The 22,634-nt window shown below is 40.1% G+C and overlaps 1 protein-coding gene across 9 annotated transcripts in view; it reads left to right on the forward strand.

The window, feature by feature from the left end:
* The first annotated feature begins 329 nt into the window (after window positions 1-329).
* Window positions 330-22,634, forward strand: part of ADAMTS10 (ADAM metallopeptidase with thrombospondin type 1 motif 10) — a 60,297-nt gene continuing 37,992 nt past the window's right edge. For 2 of the 9 annotated variants that reach the window (XM_088149447.1, XM_088149453.1), the window contains exons 1-7: window positions 330-826; window positions 1,878-1,939; window positions 4,603-4,920; window positions 9,279-9,643; window positions 18,264-18,423; window positions 20,978-21,195; window positions 21,968-22,051. In XM_088149447.1, coding sequence (XP_088005573.1) covers window positions 4,830-4,920; window positions 9,279-9,643; window positions 18,264-18,423; window positions 20,978-21,195; window positions 21,968-22,051 — 918 coding nt within the window. In that variant the 5' untranslated portion in view covers window positions 330-826; window positions 1,878-1,939; window positions 4,603-4,829. Of the gene's footprint in view, window positions 827-874; window positions 1,940-1,959; window positions 2,636-4,602; window positions 4,921-9,278; window positions 9,644-18,263; window positions 18,424-20,977; window positions 21,196-21,967; window positions 22,052-22,634 lie in introns of those variants that run through there. The other 7 variants (XM_015889014.3, XM_088149452.1, XM_088149449.1 and 4 more) reach the window with 7 other exon arrangements.

The raw sequence follows: 22,634 nt of genomic DNA on the forward strand, positions 1-22,634 counted from the left end.
GCAGCTTCTTAAAATGGATTTTGATTTATCATAGCAGATAAGCTCCAGTTCTCCAAAGGCTAAGCAATACTGGGCTTTATAGCTAGCTGTGCATTTTATTTTAAAGTATTGTGAGGGTTGCCATTTTTTTTTTTAAAATCAGTCTTTCTTTAGAGAGGCAGTTGAAGTAACTTGTCCTGATCCTTCTTTTCTTGGTGACTTGATCCTATCACAGCAAAAAAGACCTGCCTTTAGATGGCGTCAGTGGAGAAGGAGGAGTTATTTTTGGTGAAAAGGCAGAGTGGTTGAATTTCTTTTTTTTTTTTTAATTTAGCCTGGCAAGAATCCCCTCTTTTTTTTTTTTTAAAGCAACCTATTGCACTCCACGCTACTTCCTAACCTCTCTCATAGACCTTTTGCATTTGGAAAGGAGCCTTTCTCAATTACTGTAATCCGTTAGCTTGAGAGCTGCCTGCATCTTCTTCTTCTTTTTTTTTAATCTGCTTCTTTCTCTGTCTTTCTTTTCTTCCCCACCTCCTCCAGCTGTAGCTTAGGAAAAGCCTTGCCCTCAAGTCTGGAGCACTTTCTGACAAGAGGAAAAACGAATTTGAGGCAGCCAAGGGAAAAAAAACAACACACTTTCACAAAGGGTAAGCAAAATTATTCTCTCTCTCTGCTCCAACCCCCTCACCCCTCTCCAGCCCTGGCCCCTTGGAGTCTGCCATTCCAGAAAGGCACAAAACCCGCACCAGGATTGGGACCGCCGTGCTGTCGGGCTGGTGGTGCTGAGAACGGCTGCCAAGGTTGTTCCAGCTGAGATTCCCACTTCCCTTGGAGTTGGAAAGCGGTAAGGTCCTGAAAACGGGCAGGATTCCTCACCTTCTGGGCGGGTGGGGAAGCATGGGGGGGGCAGTGCTTGCCAGATGTTCCCAAAGTTTCACACGTATGCAGAAAACGGCCTGTCATTGTTTCTCGTGAGCCAGCAGAATGGGCTGCTCCTTTCATCGACGCCTAGCCTCAACCATCTGGTTGCAAGGCTGACGTTCCAAATTCTATTTCCCTCAAGACATTTGCTTTGACTTTTCTTTTCTTTTTGGTCTGCTTTTAATTACCTGTCTTCTGTGGCAGCCTGTCAGGCGGTGTGGAATTATATGTCTCCCTTTTCCTTCCCTGCCCTGCCCTCCAGCTAAAAGCACGCTTCTCTGTCTATCTCTTTCTCCTCTCTTTTTATTTTTCTTTTTGCATGGCAATCTCTCCGTTTTCGTTTATGATGAAAGGTTTTCCAAAGTGCCCCTCCTGGAAAAACAAGTTAATGGTGGTGCTAATTTTGCAAGAGCGCTGGACAGCTGGCACAGCATCTACAAATCATATGTTCCTCAGATTAGATCCTGGAAAGCATTTCCCCCCATCCAAAATAAAATAAAACTCCCAACCACCGCCACCACCACTCATTTAATTAATCCCTTGGAACATATTCTTTTAATCATCCAAGTAAACATTTGTCAAGATGAAAAGCCAGAGTTTACATCTCATGGATTAGAAGTGCAAATAACGGAGCTTAATAAAAGAGGTTTAGCGTTCAAAAAGTTGGAGGTGGATCAAGATTAGAATCCAGATGTTTGGGAGCTCATGCCTTGTGGAGGTTTGCTTACATTCTGCTCCTTTAATAGATATGTAATAGCAGAAGTAAAAGTAGAATCATAAAATTGAAAGATACATTATTTCCTGCTAGGTGACCTGTTTCTGCTTAAACCTTTCTATGAAGGCAAGTCCACCACCTTCTAAAGCAGGCTTTTCCACCGAGCTACTCGTATCATCAATAAATCCTTCTTAAAATGTAACTAAAATTCCTTTGTTTTAATTAATTGAACCCATTGATTTGAGCCCTATCTAAGCAGGGAGAAGAATTTCATCTGGATCGTACCTAATCTGCACATCCAGGATCAACACTCCAACCAAGGTGGAGTTACAATTTCTGCCCTTGCACATTGCTAAATTTTACAATGAAGTTCTTGGATTAAAAATAACAAGTGTAAAAAGAGACTGGTATCAGATGAAAGTGTGCACAAAAAAGCATGGAACTGAGAAAATGATGTTCAAAGCTACTATATATCAGATAAATCATGCTAGAAAATGTGCATGCAAGTGTTTGTATGTGTATATATATATGTGTGTATATGTGTTTGTATATGTGAAAAATGCACACAAAAAGATATATCATCTGTCATGCAGAGTATTAAAAATGTAAATTAATGCAGAAATGGGACAGAGTTAATTTAGGAAAGGAAAACAACAAAACTGGTAGAAAACAATATGGACAGATGGCTTCATTTCTAATCTTGTCCTCTGGAATGACAGCCAGTAAATTTGATTTATTTATTATTTTATTAGTTAGATTTATATCCTGCCTTTTTTTCTTCTGCTGCTATATTCCATCAGTTCAAGTCTACTTTCTTTCTCCCCCTTCTTTCCATTTGTTCAAATCTCCTTCCTTCCTTCCTTCCTTCCTTCCTTCCTTCCTTCCTTCCTTCCTTCCTTCCTTCCTTCCTTCCTTCCTTCCTTCCTTCCTTCCTTCCTTCTACATATGGCCAAGTTGTAGCACTGCAGATGGGGAGGCTGAGATTGTGAGAAATAGATCTTGCCTAAAGCAAGAATGGTGAGTTCATAGCAGATGGCTGACTTATTTGCTTCTCTACTTTGCAGTATCTCAAGTCACAGTTGTTGGAGAACAAGTAGAATAGAACTGGTACAGTTCCAGTTTTGTTTGTAGGGTTCCCAGATGCATCTGTCTGGGCACAGTGCCTTCCAAATATCTAGCAGGTGGAACTGGATTGAAATTCTGAAAAATGTATAGAAAGTACCAGGCTGAGGTAAACTCTGATTGTCTCAGTTTAATCCAAGATTTTTCTCATGTACATCTGCCATGGAGGGGCTGTGATGATGGCAGTAGAGGGTGGGTGGATTTTCATTAACCAACTTTCTGACTATCATAAAGGAAAAGATTTAGGTGAAAATTCAGCTAAAAATACAGAAAAGGAGCAATTGAGGGGAGGGGTTCCATAGGATTTTCTTCATTCTGCTTTGGAACTTCAAAATGATAAATAAATCAAAAGTTCCATTCTGCAAACATGAGCCACAGGATGGGAAATCCTGCAGAAAATGTCCTTATTCTCTTTGTAGCACGAAGAGGCACCCCTTGGGGCAAAATCAATCCTCATCTGCTTTCCATTAACATCTTTTCAAACTGGAGACAGAGCCAAATGGCTAAACTCTCTCCAGCTCCGGTGGTGAAAGGAAGAATAGTTGCCCTCCCTTCCTCTCCTCGACAACAATATGTTTGAAGGAGGAGGAGGAAAAAAAGAAAGAAAGATCTACAAGTTACCATATCTGAGTTGCCAAAATTCAGACATCCATTAGAGGGCAGCAAAGAGAGCTTTCTCTATCTCTCTGCTGTCATCTAATGTTTGTGATTTTGTAGCCCAGATATGATAGCCCCTGTCTAAGACAACCTTCTCCAACTGGTGCTCCCAGATGCCACAGGACAAGTCCAAATAGACTGAGTGGAAATTTTGGTACATGTTCCAACACATCTGGAGGACACCAAGTAGGAAGGCTGATCCAGCTATTTCCTGAATCTGCAGAAATTCAAAACACAACTTGAAAAAATACAATAGGACAAGAGGCTTGGGGAGGATGTGGGTAAAAGGCTGAAGGGGGGAGGCGTTGGGCTGGGTGTCCATCAGCTGGGACTGGAGAATCTTTAGGAGTTGCTGAAGGGTAACGAGAAGTAATTATTCATAAGCACCCAAGGGAAGCTGCTTCACACACTGAAATGCAAGCCAATTATGAGGCTGAGGTAAACCAGGCCTCAGCTGGGAAATCCTGGAACACTGACAAAGGAAAAATGCTGACTTCAGACAGACATGCTCTGGGCTGAATTCCTTTCTTGCTATTCCTTTTTCTTTTCTTTTCTCTCATCATCCACACTATCAGCTGAATTTCTCTTTTTTTCTGTCTTACTGCCTTTTTTCTCCAATCCATTAATCTATTCCATTTTGCTTTGCTCTTCCATCATTTATTTTGTCAATCTTCTGTTTCTATCCAGTCTGTTCAAATCTGTTCTTTCCTTCTTTCCTTCTCTTTCTTTTCCTCCTCTGCCAATATTTTTCTTTCTCCACACCATCTATTTAATATCTCTGAATCTCTTTTTTGCTTTTCGGTCTTCACTCTCTCTTCTCCACCTTTCCTCCTTTGGTTTCAAGAGAAAATAGCCACTGAAGTTCAGAAATTTGAGCATCTTTCTTGTCGTCCTTCTGCAAAATGGTTTCCTATTAAAGCATTGGCCCAGTTAGTGCCTTTGTAACCAGTTTTGTTCCAGAACTAAAAAAAAAAAGTTTGAAGCACCATGCTTCATTTTATGCTTTACACACATGCTAAACCTCAGTAAATCACATATGAAAGAGTGAGATAAGTTTCAGCTGGGTTTTTCCATCTCTGGCTCACTTAGCTCTGCCAGGCTAAAATGCTATTTTAATATCCCCTGTTTTCCCCCTCACCCTTTACTCTATCCTTCTCCTCTTCTGCCCTCTGCCACTGTGGTCTCCACCCGGTCCCCCCCACCAGTGCAATGCTGCAGAGAACTGGCACATGCTGAAGAAAGAGGTCCTACTTCAACAAACTTTATACACCCTCCATCCTCACTGCCTTCCAGAGAGTGGCTGAGGATGACCACGAAGGAACCTGTAACATCTCTTACAGTAGCATAAGTGGTGGCTCAAAGAAAGAAATGTTGGGGCAGAGTCGGTCAACTTGGTCCAACGTAGCTGACACTATAAAGAGCACTGCCGCCCATGATGGCAACAGCCTGGAGTTTTTTGACCTGGACACTTGTCTCCGTCGTGTCTACGGGCAACCTTCCTGGCTACTCATTCCAGTCACAAGGTACAGTATTAGTGCCCCAAAGCACATTATACCATGATTAATTATCTTTGCAATCTTACGCTTCTAATCCGTAAGCCAAGGGTGGATAATATATGGCTCACTGCCTCACAGGACCTTCAGCCTTGTTTTTGCAAAGATCACATTGCTAACATTCAGCAGCCAACTGACTACTTTTGGTAGTGCAATGTTTCACCATTATTCTGTGAAAATAATTGCTAGAATAGGTAGGTGAATGTTCCAAAGGATTAGAGTTATGTGTGGTGTGATATGATATGATATGATATGATATGATATGATATATATGATATGATATGAGTGATATGGCACAAAGAGAGAAGCACTGCACAATCTATCAGGACCTTTTAGTCTTTCCCTTGATCGGGGTACACCTCTATATTGACAAAACACTATCACAAAATATCTGATAACAATAAAACACTGTTATGCTTCTATGTACATGCACACATGCACACACACACACATACCCCTCAGGTTATTCCCTTTCAGGAGAGCCTTTTTTGTCATGGCACCTGCCTTTGGAACATCATCCCCCCAGAGATTATATTGGTCCTGACCCTGCTGGCTTTTTGCAAGGCCTTAAAGAAGTGATTTTGTCATCAGGCTTGGGGATCCAGGTGCATGGCAGAGCCTGTGCAGTAGTTGTGTTAATTTGTTGTTGTTTGTTGTTTTTTTTAAATCCCAGATGCTGATTGTATTTCTATGGGTTTTTTAAATATTGTTTTATGTTTTTATATAGTTTTTAATTGTTAGCCACCCAGAGTCATGAATTTGAAATGAACAGCCATATAAATTAACAATAACAAGCGGATAGAATTATGTTCTTATAGACAGCCATTTTCACATCTTTCAATATTCATTCCTTGCAACAGTCACATACTACTCCTTACCTTTCTACCAGCATTTGCACATTTTAAAACTTCTCCATCTATTTCCCCATCTTCAGTAAATATTCTATCAAGATACACAAATTCACTTACTTTCTCCAGTTTTTGAGATTTGCAATAATTCGTTCCATTTTCCATGTCAAATTTGCAGTAGCACCCATGGAAGTATGGTGGACAGAACATCATGTTGCAAGCCCACTCATTTTGGACATGCATTGACATTGCCCACATGTTCAAAAGGGGCAGGGCTTGCAGGCAAGGCTCCCTCTACCACCTTGCCAATTTTGACATGTCCCTCCTGCAGACACCACTGCACATACACTACCATGGTCTTTGACATGTTAATTTTCCAATGTATATCCTCCTTGTATCGCACAATCTATGTAATGTTTGTGGGTTCTCAGCCAACTGCACAGCATGATTGTGTATAAAAGCAAACATTCATTGATATCCACTACCAAGACACCTTTACCATAAATGAAAGCATTCCTTATACAGGTAGACCTTGGGTTATGACGCCAGTTGGGACTACCGGGATTGCCGTTGCTAAGCGCTGCGATTATAAAGCATGATGTCATGTGACTGCATCACTTAGCAATTACAATCTTGGCAGTCCCAATTGCCATCATAATCTCAAGGCACAGGGGTTCTTAAGTGGGAAGCTGTGGGAGTCGTGGGTAAGGAGTGGAGGGGTACCACCGTGGGTAGGGGAAGCCCTGGGAGAACCAGCGCAGGCCATGTGTGAGTGCAGGAAGGCTGGGGGATGGATGGCACAGCAAGGCACAAGCGTAGGAAGTCTGGGGAGACTTACCAGATAGATTTGCGACCTTCCCTGCCAGCTTCCCCGTTGGCTTTGCTTGTAGGAAGCCAACAGGGAAAGTCACAAATGGCGATCACGTGACCATGGGACGCTGCAACTGTCATAAGTGCGAGCCAGTTGCCAAGTGCCCAAATCGTGATCACATGACTGCAAGGGCACTGTGACAGCCAGAACTTCAAGCATTGGTCATAAGTACCACTTGTTCAGTGCCATTGCAACTTCAAATGGTCGCTGAATTAGTGGTTGTTAACTGAGGACTACCTGTACTTTAACCTATAAATACATTAAGCAACCAAGGAGATATCACACATCCTTGTCTAATTCTCTGCTCAGTGTTTGCTAAGAGCCCATTTATTCTTATGCCTGCTTTACTACCATCATACACCACTTTTATCACTGGGCACTCAGCAACAACTTCCATCTCTATGTGCAAAATATTCCATAATTCAAGCCTATTCACTTTCTCTACATCAGTAAACATACAGTAAACCTTCTCATCACCACTGAAAGATCTGAAGGACCAGGTTGGGAACAGAATGTCCTGGAGAAAATCTATATACTGTATATAGTCACTAAGAGTCAACACTGACTTGATGGCACATAATCAAAGCTTCTCACATTCATATATTTCTCAATGACCTACTGTAGAGCACATATCTGTTCTGCACACTCCCTGCCTGGCATCCTGAGTGTGTTTCAGTATACTCCATACACCTCCCAGTTGATAGGATACAGATAACAATACATTGGCTTGCAAGATATCTCTAGATTAAAAATCCTACCTTAGTACAAGCATGCTTGGGGTAAATAGTACAAGCATGCTTGGGGTAAAACTTGTAGCATACTGGCCAACATGTACAAAACTGTTTACTGTCATTATTATTTGCAGGTAATGTGCCACTGTTAGCCTTCCCAGGTAGACCAGACAGGAAACACAACCAGATGAGCTAATTCTACTATATTGTATGGCTATATTAACAGAATTTGCAAGTCTGAAAGTACAAATCTCTCACTGTTTCCTTTACAGCCTGAGAACTAGGGAGGGCCCGTTCTGAGCCTCTTTCTCTGCCCATTATCCAGCTGCGGCTTATGCCCTCTCTTTTCTGACCATTCCCTAGGCAGCATCTCTTTGCCCTGTCTCTCAGGGTCTTTCTCATGTACAATTACATCCATGTTCCTGCAGCTAACATATAGCTGTCACAGGATAGGGATACTATGATCTGTAATCCTAGATGCATTCTTGCCACCATGCTGGATGAGTTTACCCAGCATGCTTGGATTCAACCAGCATACTTCATAACAGGTCAATTAAAGATCTAGTAGCTGCTTTCAGACAATATAATAAACTTGGTTAGTTTTAACCTGGTTATATTTTTGTGGCTCAGAATGTTGCAGCAGTAGCTGGCCAATCATGGCTGCTCACAAAAAGTGAAGACAGAATTTCCTTAGTGTTTGGATGGGCAACCACAATGAAATACCAGATCAAGATTGACAAGTGAAAAAAAAAAATCCCAGAAGACAGTAGCAAACTACTTCTGTATTTTTGCAAGAAATTGAAGCCTCCATGAAGTTAGTAGGAGCTGAGCAAAACTTGGAGGACTTTTTTATATAGTGTGCACACAGCCCATTTGCTTATTTTATGGTTTTTTTAGTCAACTCAGAAAAGTTGTTTAATTCATTAACTAAATTAGGCATTATTACATGATTTCATTCTTTAGCATCTGAAGTCTCCAGACCCTTTCCCTGCAGTAGGTGATCTTTGCTTTTGGTTTCGGGGGTTGGTTATTATTATTTTTTCTTTTCTTTTACTATTCTCTATTTTACTTTTGTATTATTTTAAGCTGCTCAGAGCCTTTTGGGGGGGGATTAAGCAGCATATAAATAGCACCCCCCCCCCCCAGTGCATTACAGGAATCTAGTTTGAAGGTAAAAAAAAGCAGGTAATCAAAGCATAAGAAAGCCATTTCAGTTAGGTCCTAAGTCATATAAACAAACCAACCTAGGACTCTTTGTGGGGAAGAGGGAAGTGTATAATTTTATTAGTGCAACTGGGGGCTTTGATAATACTGTGAGGGAAAAGATGATGATAAACTAAGTTTGCATAGATCCCAATTCCTCCAGTTATAATTAAATTTTAGATAACTATCTTAATTTGACTGCATTAAGGACAAGTGGGATATAACAGAATAAACTTCTAGATTTATGAAATTATCTAAATCAGAGGTCCTTAACCTAGGTTTAAGATGGATTTCAGGGGGTCCATAAACTTGAATGGGGAAAAATTACAACTTTATTTTCACTAACTTGCCCATCTTTTAAATGTATTTATTGTCTTGTTATTGATCTAATGGATTAATAAAGAAGCACATACATTACTATATTACATATTTGTTATTTTAAAATATTTTTGAAAACTCAATTTGAGCCTAATTGGTCTTCTTTGAGATCGAATGTATAACTATGTATTTTATTTTACACATCTAAACACATGTTTTCTGAGATGGGGTACATAGGTTTTACCAAATTCTCAAAGGGGTCCATGGCACTAACAGGTTAAAAATCGCTGATCTAAGGGCCCTTTGGGCAGACCATCCTCCTCAGTTACGCTTGCCTGTCCCCTTCTGCCCTCACAGAAGAATTTCTCTCCAACCTCGACCACTACGAGATTGCCTTCCCCATCCAGGTGGATCAGAATGGTGACTTCCTCAGTTTTGATATAAAAAGCCATCGGAAATGGAGGTCTCGTCGGAGTACAGGCCACCCTTCCTATGACATGCCTGAACAGCATGTTTTCTACAAGGTCTCTGCCCACCGGACCCAATTCCTCCTCAACCTGACATTGCACACCAACTTGCTGGCAAGGCACTTCCGAGTGGAGTACTGGAAAAGAGGTGGAATAGACTACCAACATGAATTCCATGAAGATTGCCACTATGCTGGCCATTTACAAGATGAGTACCTGAACTCAAAAGTTGCTATCAGTAATTGTAATGGTCTGGTAAGTGTCTTGTTTTCTTCCTAACTCTGGTGGGACTGTTAAAACATAAAGATTTGCTGGAAGATTCCATCATTTTGAGCAACTGGAGTTCCATTTTGGCATACATGCAAGGTTTGAGATGCAAGAAAAGTAAAATGCCTACTCAAAAGCCAGTAACAATCTTTCCATTTCCTTTAGGGTGTGTTTTATGCATCTTTATGCATACAATCTGATGCTTCTTTTGTACCAATTCTAAACTGTAGCAGAGATTTATTTATTTAATGAATTTATATGGCCACCCATCTCATAGGCATGACTCTAGGCACCTAACAATTAAAACACAGTAAAAACAGTAAAAGCAACCACAATTAAAAGCAACAGAAATAGCATAAAAATAACAGCCAAGAATACTAATAAATACTCAAACTAAAAATGAAATGGGCTTACCCATAATATCAGGGCCCAAAGCTTCATGGTAAAATCAGGTTTTTAGAATCTTGTGAAAGGCCCCCAGGGTCAGGGCAAGTTTGATTTCGAAGGAGATTATATTCCAGAGGGTGGGCATCATGGCAGAAAAAGCTGGTCTGTCCCCTAAGTTATGTGATCCGAAACAGAGATATGAGTCTTTGGGAAATTCACTTTATGGTATTTCTAGTAGTAGAGAAGATATGTAGCTCAGGGTTGAATTGTTGAACACTTAAACTTTTCTTGGTGTTCTCTGAGCTTGGTTGTTTTCCTGCAGATGTTTCATTACCAAGCTAGTTAATATTATCTGTGCATAGGAAAGCAAGCTACTATATATAAACAACTAACAAACTTCATTTTCCCATACATGGATGATGTTACCTAGCCTGGCAATGAAATGTCTGCAGGAAAACAACCAAGCTCAGAGAATACCAGGAACCCAACTGGCATTTCTTTATATTTGGTGAGTTCCAAACTGGGATTTAGTGATTTAGAAATACAACATCATTTCAACATGGATTTGCATAATTACTAAATTGTGCAATTCCTGAACTTTTGGACTATGCCACAGTTTTGACTTCCTTTAGTCTAATCCAATCTGCTTACTATTCTAAGTCACCAAAGCTGAGAAATAAATTAAAATGATTACATAGCATGCATGTCTTCTTATCCTTGACTTCCAAAATGCATCTGCTAAGAAAAGGTTGTCTTGATTCTTGTTGCACATAAGTTGTATCAGTATTTAACAAAGTGCAGTATTGTCTCAGGATAACACTGCAAAAAGAATATTCATAAAGTCATCCAAAAGCTTCCATTAAACAATGTTGCTGCTGTTTTGAAGTGCGTAAATCAAGATAAGTCTGTATTTTAATAATGAAGAACATTGTATATGTAACAATGAACTGAAGAATTTGAAAACTGTGGTATACTGCATATGCTGCAATACTGGAATTGATTAATTCCATTAAAGTGAAATGACTGAACAGCAGAACAAAATGTGGGATAAGTAAACCAACAAGGCAGAGTAACCTTAAGCTTTATCAGCGATATCAGAGCCAGTCTGGTTTAGTAGTTAAGGTACTGGACTAGAAACAGGGAGACTGTGAACTAGTCCTTCCATAGGCACGGAGGTGGATATAATCTAATAAATAAATAAATAAATCAGAAGATAAATTCAGATGAAGACCATTTCAGAAGAATTGCCTGGAATCACAGTAGTAATTCTTTAATGGAAGCTTTTGGATGAATTTATGTGATTTGCCTGGAATCACATTATCAGAAGCAGATAATGTGGAATCACATTATCCCCCAGAAGTGGGATCTGTATCCCACCACCATGAGATCAACTATTGGGGTGGGATTATATATGTACAGTCCTCCGTACAATTAAAGATGGAATAATTGATTCGTAGATTCCACTTGTATACTGCTGAATTTGCTAGAGATTCCCAGCAGCTAACAATCATAAATCAACAATTAAAACATCCATGGCAAAGTAGAATACCATATATACACTCAGATAAGCCCAACTACAAACAAGCCAACCCTCAGATCTTTAACCAAAACACCATGAAAAATGTGCCACCCGTGGATAAGCCGACACTCCAAATTTTTGTGTTTTAATTTTCACTGCAGACAGGCTGTATATTAAAAACGTGAGGCTTCAGCAGTTCGTAAACACATTGTGCGGCTTCAGCGGTTTGTTGGCTCAAGGAAGGAGAATGCCATCTGCCATTTTTAGTCACAGGCAGCCCGTTCATAAGTATGAATTGTCCTTAAGCTGGATGTTCTTAACCCGGGGACTGCCTGTATAGCTAAATAACTTTCACCTTTACCTGAGGTAACCCGCTTCTTCAGGTCTCCAGGCAACTAAAAAAGACACCCAAACTCTTCCCGCCAAAACCTGACAGAATCCCCTTCTTTTCTTCTATTGGCTGTCAGAGGTCAGGTGACTCCCTCTGGGCACAGAAGCCAGCCTTGGAATTTACTACAAATACATAGTAAAAAGTGGGATAGTGGAAGATTTGCATGGGGAATAAGACCAAGTGATTTGGAATTCTAAAAGTTGTAAATATGGATAATTTTGGAAGCATCTCTAAAAAAATGGTTTGGCTTTGTTTGGATTTCTTAGAGAAATATAACTAATTACTGTCAGAGAGTAGTTCGGATTAGATGAAACGTGGATCTGCTCCAGCAGATACCTATTTTATGTTACTGTGATGCCTAAATAGAACTTCTATGTATAACAGCAGTCTAGCAGATGCTAAAAGTAAAACCCTGCCCATTTTTTTAATCAGCTACTTTAATTAATTAATTTCATTAGGTATGTTCACCATCTTGATATACTCTGTGTGTGTGTGTATAGGCAGAATACAAATATTGTAATAATAATCATAAATCATCAAACAACATCTGTCTATCCCAGGTCCTTGGGAAGGACTTGATAGGTGGATAAAAATGCCAAATCCAGTCCAAACATCTGTCTGACTATGTGGCCAACCATAATAATACCTGAAAAGAAGCTAGCTGACCACAACAGGATGCTGGAGTAAGCAATCTTGATCTGATACACCAAGGTTTTCCTTTTGTTCTTACCTCTAGGAATTATTTCCAGGATAAGCTAAACTGAAACAGAAATATGAAGTCCAAGATACATAGCGGCATGTTCATTTTATGTGACACAGGAGCCAGTCCGAACGCTGTTCCATTCCAATAGACATGTATAGTTTCCCTCTGCCTCTCGTATTTTCCTCCTTGAATTAAAGTACAGACTCATTTTTGAATAACAGGGAAACATTTTCTAATTGGATGGCAGAGGAAGTTATCCAGGGAAGGTCTACACACTCTATTTTTCTTTTTGAAGGGAAACTTTTTCTCCTAATGAAATGGGTTAGGTAAACATTTCTCGAGCCTGAGATAGGTAAAGGTTAGGTAAACATTTCTCAAGCACTAAACAATCTTCTATCTTTCAGAAGTCCAAAAGGAAATAGCTTGAATATTTGAGTTTGATGATCTTTAAGGTCATAAATAATCAGAGGTGGTCTGAGGATAGAAGGCTACCCAAGGTAGTGTTTGGCTGGAATAAAAGTTATTTGGGGAAGAAAGAAAATTTACATTACACCCCTGCAGAGAATGTCAGGAAGATTGCTCCATAGAGTATCATTTTGCTTTTGCCTCAGTCAGCTCTCAAAGTCTCTGTATTCAAAAAGCCATTGGTACCTCCAGTTGAAATAGCACCGGGCAGCAGCATGTGTAAGACAGACTTCTATCAGGGTTATGGATCTCTGTTAATAAGTATTTTGGCACAAGCACTGAACACAGGAGGTTTCAAATTAAGTGCTGAGCATCATCTCACATATAACAAGAGGGCACCAACACTGTCAATACGAATAGTAGATTTGGCATTTGGGTGCATGCAGAAGGCTGCATTCCTAAAACTAGGTGGGCAAAAACAAAGAAGCGAGGAAAACTGGGACAAAGATGACATTCAATCAAATTGAATGCTTATTTAAATTTGATTAAAGTTGCACTAAATTGATTAAAGTTAATTCAGTGCACTTTAATTAGAGTCATTCTCTCTGCACTTAATTTTCTCCTTCTGCAATTCAGAAGGGAAATTACAACTCAAATTACAACTCAGCTTTAGGAAGACAGCTTTTGGAAGACTTTTCAAGGCCCAACAGGGGTACAGGTTATGTACCTCAAAATACTATGATCAATAACATTTATTTTGTTGGTTAGAAATTATTGTTTTGATAGTCCTTTCTGCCCATCAGGGATTCTTTCACAGTAAGGAAAGAACTGCTACAGCTAGACTTGGAACAAAGCAGCTTTTCAGGATTGTCTATTTAGGGAAACATTGTGATGATACATCTGTTTTGTAGGCACAAAGCTTCCGAAAGTAAGACTGGGAAAGAAGACAGGATTTCGGGAAGCACTGAGAAATAGGGAAATATGGTTGGTGCACCTTTTGGGTAGACTGTATTGCCAACTGGAATAGAATGTACTGGGTTCAGTGGACTGGTGATCTAATTTGTTAGAAGGGTATTTCAACTGAACAGTAGTCTGCAGTAGATACGTACTCTCAAAACTCTTGCAGGAAAAGATTGGGGAGGGAACAGGAAACATACTCATTTTAAGAAGAAAGACAGCTTCTGAAATGTAATTTCAAATCTTCTTAACTTTCTAATTAAACTTTAAATTTTTCAAAAAACAAAAACAATAGAACACAATAATTAGCACAGACCATTTATGAAATCCTTTATTTCAGGTTTGGGCACAGTCTTCAAATCAAATTAAATCCAAAACTGCAATAACGCCTAGGAGAAAAGGAATGCCTGGCACTGAAAATACATGGATTGTACACCACAAATATCAAGAGGCCATAGCATCAATGAGGCCCTGCAACCGAAATGGCCCTCTCCTTAGTAACTTCATTTTGCTTCGGGGACGGGGGAGAGTATCATAAGGAAAGCCTCTGAAAAGGCCTAAGAACGTGGACAGGTACACAAGCAGGTCCTGTTCTTTGAGAATAGCACCCTGCATTAAGCATACATTTTTGAAAAGGATAGTTCCAAGTATGAGCCACTTTCTTTCCAGTAAAAAAATGACAGGCTAGTGGTTTTCCCATGTGGGGAGTGTGATTAAATTCTTTCTTCTTACAAACAACCTGCAACTGTGATGGCTATTTGCAAACACACCACTATGGCAGTAAATAGCAACTAGGAAGGCAAAAACTTTGCTGGGAGAAAAGGGTCAAAGGTAAAGTAACCAGATTCCTGCTGCAAAAATCCAGCAGATCACCGGATGACAGCAAAGAGTCAGTTTTCTACATCTCTTTGTTGCCATCTGGCCACAATCCATATTTTTGCTGCCTAGATCTGGTAACAGTAGTGAGATCTCCTTCCTCGATTACTGCAGGCTGCCCAATTGCAGCTGCACCACCAAAGCAATGCCGAGTCCTTGTTTAAATATTTCTCAAACAGCTTCATTGCCAAACAGCTTCTACCATTAGGAAGTTTCTTCTCATGTTTAGCTGAAACGTATTTTATTGCCAAATCCCACCCATTTGTTTAAATTCCTAATGCAGTGGTTCTATTTCGGAAATGAGGCCAGGTAATTTGGAGAGAATTTTATAAGCGTCCCTCGGAGCCTGTGTTCTTTACATATCCCTCCTCTGTACAACAAACACATACCCCAACTGCTTTGTTTGACGCCAAGAGCTTTCTTCCTTCTTCCCAGCTGCCTTCATCGACTGATCCTTGAGTTTCTGGCAACTTCCCGCCAGACTATCCTCACACTACCTCACTTGTGTTTGGAAGGATGGCCTCTGGCCAAGAGCTACAAAGCTTTCATAGGAAGCGAGAAACCACGGCTGGCCCATCACCACCCCCTTGTAGGCTGCTGAAGTTGAAGAATGCTTAGCTGCAGGCACACAAGAGTGATTCAGGCTTACTGTGGTGAGGATGGTAGAAGCTGGGAGTGTCAAAAGATCAACCAATATTTAAATTTGCTAGATTTCTTAAGAACTGTTTTTAGAAGGAAAAAAACTCCGCTGCTATTCTCTTATACTTCTTTTTTAGTTGTACAATTATCTCGAGTTAAACAGGAGCTACAGATATATGGAAGAGAAAAGGAATAGGGAAGAGCCTTTGATATATAAGAGCTCTTGATAGTAACTGTGGATGTCAGTTTGGGTTTTCTTGTTTTATGTTTTACATATATTGTTTTATTGCAAACTACAGGGAGTTGCCTAAACTGTGGCAGTATATAAAACAAAACAAACATACAAATATCTAAATAAAGGCAATAGCTTATCAGAAGTATTGTCCAGAAATGATTATATGCACTGTTGGAAAGTAGGTTCCTTTGCAAGCATCTTGCTTTCTCCAGCCAATGTCAGTCACCAGATCTATTTTATGCAACAATTTCTTAGTCTGTATAGACTAGGTTTTCAAAAAGATCTGCTCACCTGGTACCATATGTGTCTCACCTGACTCGGAAGACTAAAAGCAGTTTGCAGGTTGCTTTAAGGAACAAATAAAAATACTATTTTAGATTTATAGAGCTTGGTGTGGCTGATGTCATGGGATCTGAAGAAGTTCCTGCTTCATTACAAAACTACCAATTTGGTAAAATCACCAATAGATGCCCTACTTGAATAAAGCCAAATTTCATTATAAGATGGAATGACTGGCAGGGGTGGCATTTCTGTTGAATGCTCTATTTTGGAACAATCTCTCCAGATACACTGGGATGTCACCAATACTTGTATCGGCATCATGGGACATTTGTTCTTTTAACTCCTTGTGGTGTTGGCTAATGTATTTAGCAATATCAGTTACATGGGTGTTCATGGGGATGGACAAAAAGTGACTAGCCTGTCACTTTTTTACTGGAAAGAAAATGGCTCATACTTGGAATTATCCTTTGAAAAAACGTATGCTTAATGCAATTGAAAAACCAGGAAAAAAAACCTTTCTGAGACTGGAAAAAATAATATCAAATACGTGTTGGCCTAAGTACATTGTTTTGCAGTTTTTTGCTGAAATTTTTGTCACGGTTGCCAAGAAAGTTAAACAGTTACTGTAATGTGTCATCCTTGCCTCCTATTTGTCGTCCTTTCAAATTGTCCATGTCCTCCTTTGCTTATTCAAATATCTGGTAATTCTATTTGGAAGGAGCTTTGATTGGGGTAGCAGCTGAATGTGTTAGATGTGTGGTGGGAACAGGACCTGTAGCACTTCAGAGCTCCATTAGCAATGCCCCCTTTCTTCCAGGAACAGCAGCTGGCCAAATCCCAGTTTAGTTGCAGCCTGCAGTAAATGAGGAAGGAGATTTGACTGGAGATTACCAGATCTGGCCACGAAAGTATGGACTGCAGCCAGATGGCAGCAGAGATGTAGAAAACTGACTCTTTGCTGTCACCTGGTGATCCGCTGGATTTTTGCAGCAGGAATCTGGTAGCTTTACCTTTGAACTTTTTCTCCCAACAAACTTTTTGCCTTCCCAGCTGCTATTTCCTGCCATACTGGTGTGGTTTGCAAACAGCCATCAGAGTTGGAGATTGTAGATGTTTATGTGAGAAGAAAGAATTTAATCATACTCCCCCATGGGAAAACCCACATTGCCTCAGTTGTTTTTTTACTGGAAAGAAAGTGGTTCATACTTTGAACTAACCCTTAAAAAAGGTATGCTTAATGCAGGGTGTTATTCTTAAAGAACGGGACCTTGCTTATGTATTTGTCTAGGTCTTTAGGCCTTTTCAGAGGCTTTTCTTATGATACTTCCCCCCCCCAGCAAAATCAGGTTACAACTGTGAAATCTATCTTGGTTGCAGGACCTCACTGATCTAATTCCCTCCCAACATATCTGGCATACAATCCATGATCCTTTTCTCTCTGCAGATTTTTGCCTTCTCAACTGCTATTTCCTGTCTTGGCAGCAGGGTTTTTTTTTTAATTTTTAAAGATTTTTTTTATCCCACCTTTATTATTTTTATAAATAACTTAAGGCAGCAAACATATCTAATACTCCTTTCTCCTCCTATTTTCCCCATAACAACAACCCTTTGAGGTGAGTGGGGCTGATTGAGAGTGACTGGCCCAAAGTCACCCAGCTGGCTTTCATGCCTAAGGGAGGACTACAACTGACAGTCTGTGTTTTCTAGCCTGGTGCCTTCACTGCTAGACCAGTGTTTCTCAACCTTGGAACTCTAAGATATGTGGACTTCAACTCCCAGAGGTGGCTGGCTGGGGAATTCTGGGAGTTGACATCCACACATCTTAGAGTTACTAAGTTTGAGAAACACTGCACTAGACCAAACTGGCTCTCAGTAGTGTTGAAGGTGCTGGACTGGCACAGTGACAACAGGTTCAAGTCCACTCTCTGCTGTGGAAGCTCATTTGGTGACCTTGGACAGTCACACTCTGTCCCCAACCTATTTCACAGGATTGTTGTTATGGGGGAGATGGGATGAGGGAGTGCTACATAAGTACATATCCTGCCCTGAGCTCCCAAATGGCAGGCAAGATGTAGATCTAAAAAATAAATTAACCTAGTCTGCCTCTGGAACATCATCCCACTTAAAGAAAGTGGGAGAACCAGACCATACCTATTAATTGCTGTTCTTTTTATTGAATGCAAACTTGCAGTTTCCTGCCTCTCTTTGTTCCAGCATGGTGTGATAATTGCAGAAGATGATGAGTATTTTATTGAACCACTGACACTCGGGGTCAATATCAGTGGGGAACAAGGAAGCGAAGGAAGTCCCCATGTGATCTACAAACGATCGTCTCTCCAGCACCCACACATGGACACTGCTTGTGGTGTGTTAGGTAGGGGTTATATTTGAGAGGCAAACACAATGTCTGCATTTAATGAAGAAATGTCTTAATGTGATTTCTATTTTTATATTTAGAAAAAAAGTTTATAGCCCTCATTCTTTTTTTTTTTTAATGTGCTTTAAAGGACATTCAGGTGCTTATTATCTGAAGTTATAGATGGAGAGAAATAAGGCTTAAGAGAAGGGGAAGCTCTTGGAACATTCTTATATTTTCTACCCTTCCTGTGATTAACAAATCACACAAAAATTATGCAAAGTGAGAGAGACTAGGGGCAACAAAAGGTTATTATCAACATGTAAGACTGTTATTCAAGTTCCAATTGGCAACCACAGGACCACATTTCTTTTTTCTTTGAATTAAATTCAGGGCAGTTAATAGACTGGATTAGATTAAATATAGGAGACACCACAAACGTCAATAATATTAAGGCAGGAACTTTAAAAGCCATCCAGCAGCTTAAATAAGAACCATGTTTTATTCTAGCAGACATTTGGTTCAAGGATGTAGTTTTGGACTCGATATGTTGCCAGGGAGAAGGGAAAGAGATACATACCACCTCTAAATTGTGATGCTGGAATTCAGGGGATTAGATTCCCAGTTTCCGGAAGGAGGATAGGAAAGCAAGCCAGCTGACCTTGGGTGTCTGACATTTTTTCACATTAAAGCTGCCAAGCTTACCCTTCTTGTGTTGATACTGTGCTATATTCCCCGGCTGAAAGACAGGGAAAATCTGTTTCCAATTTGTTTCTTGGAAAACAAGAACTACTGGACAGATGTAATCTTGGAACAAGAAGTGGGCGCTTTGCATTCAGGTCCTCACCATCAAATACTGCCTTGCCTCCCATTCCAGATTGGTTTTACTGTTAATGTTTCAGGCAAAATCCAAGTGTATGACTGTTTCTGAATAATAATGGCTAATCCTGGTAGGCCACAGAAAGTCTGCTTTGGATGGTTAACAGAAAACTACTTGGTTTCTGGCAGCATCTTGAGAAAAGACCATTTATTTTTTGTGAGATACATTATCCCCAGATCTAATCCTTTAATTCCTCATCATTTATAGTAGCAATTTCTTAGAGATATCTATACTTACATGCATATCTGGGTAAATAAAATTACAGTACCACAGATGTCATTGCTTAGTTTTCTTGGGCATATATTCATACTCTAATATCTTGGAAATGCCCAGCACTTAAATTTTTGAGAGGCCTGAAGGCAGAATGTTTCTTTGAACCTCCTTGCACCTGCATATTATTTTCTTCTCACTACATTATATATCAGTGAATCTTTTCCTTTCCTTTCCTTTCCTTTCCTTTCCTTTCCTTTCCTTTCCTTTCCTTTCCTTTCCTTTCCTTTCCTTTCCTTTCCTTTCCTTTCCTTTCCTTTCCTTTCCTTTCCTTTCCTTTCCTTTCCTTCTTTTGTCAGTAAATTAGTAACTGGAAGTGTCTGGGGAAACCCAAAATATTGAAAAAAAGCCCTTTGAATTCCATTTTATCCAATTGGTTTTACTGCCTTGGCAGAGTGGTATTTATCCATCCAGTAATTTCAACCATACTTTATATGGGGTCCCTATAGTGATACAGAAAGAAAGAAGAAGTTCATTTTGCAGGATTGTGAACTGTTTTGCAGTTTCTCTAATTTGGTGACTTCTTCACGATTTGCTTTACAAATCTTGTGTTTGTGGGATTAGAGAAAGTTAATGATTCTAACATTGGCTATATTTTAGGGCATTTGTTTTTGTTTTGTTTTGTATTTCAGTTGTTGAATTTTTGTTGCAGACAGAAAAGTGGATATAAATAAAATACAGTGTCCACCATATTTGCAGAGCACTAAGACTGCATTCCTGGATTATTGTAATGTACATTCCCCAGCGAGGCATACATGCAGCTTGGGCATTCTGGAACTTAAAGTCCCAACACATCATCAGAATGCCAGGTTGGGAAAAAGTGTTGATTTTATTTATTTATTTTAACCAAGGCTTGATGAACAAACCATAATGAGCAGATTTGCACATACCTTTGAACCCATGGAAATAGTTTTTGAATCCCTCAGAAGCCTTTCTGACTGTGATTGCCAAAAATTGGTGGATTAATCTTGAGACAGAAACAGAGAAACTATAGAATAAACCCTAAAATAGCTTAGCATGTTTGAGAGGAGGGAGGGAGGGAGGGAGGGAGGGAGGGAGGGAGGAAGGAAGGAAGGAAGGAAGGAAGGAAGGAAGGAAGGAAGGAAGGAAGGAAGGAAGGAAGGAAGGAAGGAAATTTTATGTTATTCTTCACCTCACTTTCTTCTCAAAATATCTCATGTACCAAGGATTCACCCATCCCTGTTTAAACTATGATTGATACATCACAATGATTGAATGAATACATGACACTAAGTTAAAACCAAACCATTATGATAGTTTAGTGTTGAATTTGTTGAATGTATTATTTTGGAAGCAATTCTAGGCATAAGAAGTCACTTGGTTTTGCTTTGTGAAGTATTGGGGTCCAAGGGGGGAGGAAGAAGAGAAAATGCTAAAGACTTCATTGCCATTTCCCTTCAGATGAGAAGCCATGGAAAGGTAGACCCTGGTGGTTGCGGACACTGAAACCTTCCCCTTTGAAGACCCTGGGCAACTTTTCTCAAAGAGGGCAACTGCCTCTGAAGAGGTCAGTCAGCACTGAGCGTTACGTGGAGACTCTTGTGGTGGCTGATAAGATGATGGTGGGCTACCATGGCCGGCGAGACATAGAGGAATACATCCTGGCTATCATGAATATTGTAAGTATTATAGCCAAGACATCACTATGTGATGGTATGTGGGAATGACTTTGGGAGACAGGAGGAAGACCCACAGCTTAGGCTGCAGGTCTTCCTCCTGTCTCCCAAGGTCATTCGCACATACCATACCATGACACACTATTACCATGACTTTCAACTGCCATCTTTTTAATCCAGTGGCCTCCATAGCTGTCTTACCTCTGGCAGCTTCATCCGTGGGTATTCATTTCCACAATTTTTTTACCAGACTTCCCCAATCTAGTGCCCTTTGGATATGTTGCGACTGCAGCACCCCAAATTCCTGTCCTAGTTTGGAATTCTGGAAGTTACTCCAAAGACATCTAAAAGGCAAAACATGGAAAAAGCTGCATTACGAAGACTGATTTATTCTTCTCACATTCATTCTTTATGCAGCTGAAGGTTTCCATGTCTCTGGTACCTTCTCAGATTCTCATATCCAGCCGCCACAGTCTAGGAGATAGGGGATAATGCCCAGGACAGTGGAGCCTATTGGTGGGCCACAATGGTGCTTGATAGAGACTGATTGACCTTTGTGGACAGAGCATTCTGGGTAGGGGAGCAGTTTGATGGAAGTGAGATATGGCTAATCAAAATCTCCCTTGAAAATACCTCATTCCTCTACCCTCACATTTTAGCCTGAAATATTCTTCCATATTCTGGTGATCCTGCAAAGGATGACATTTTTGATCAGTCATGATGTTGAATCCATCTTATTTTTAACACTGGTGTTTCCTTGTTTCCTGGAGGTCAGGTTGCTAAACTTTTCCAAGACTCAAGTTTGGGCAATATCGTGAACATTCTTGTAACCCGTCTTATCCTGCTGACAGAGGACCAGGTGAGGAGGGAATTCCCAAAGGAAGGAGAAGTAATAGATTACTCAAAAAAAATGTCATATATCTATATTATAGATCTATCCCCTGAGGAAAATGCCAGTTCTAACTGCATTAGTCACTGCCTGTGTTTGCCTCCTTTTAATCATGTCACTGAATGGTTGGTTAAATCAACAACTCCCATATCTTCAGTGACCTACATTTCTATTTAGAGTTTACTTTACTGTATTATTAAATCAAGACAACCATCATGGATTCTCCCAAAGAATCCTGGGAATTGTAGTTTAATAGGATGTTGAGTCCTCTTCAGAAATCTATAGCTACATTTCCCCAGTCTGGTGCTCTACAGATGTGTTGAAATGGCAACTCCCAGAATTCCTGTGGCGGAATGGCTTAGGCTGTTTGAGAATCCTGAGAGTTGCACCATAACATCTCTGCAGGTCATGAAGTTGGAAAAAGCAGCTATAGCTCATCCTGGAAGATTATTTCCAATAGTCCTCTTGTCTGAGGGAGAATAGGAGTATGCTTCTTAGAAAATTTTAGTGAACTGCTTTCAAATTTAGCATCCACAGCTAGCATAGGTAAGGC

The sequence above is a fragment of the Python bivittatus genome, unplaced genomic scaffold (assembly GCF_059951505.1).
Source record: "Python bivittatus isolate LINGU-HERP-01145 unplaced genomic scaffold, Pbiv_v1 ctg000580_np1212, whole genome shotgun sequence".
NCBI classification, from domain to species: domain Eukaryota; kingdom Metazoa; phylum Chordata; class Lepidosauria; order Squamata; family Pythonidae; genus Python; species Python bivittatus.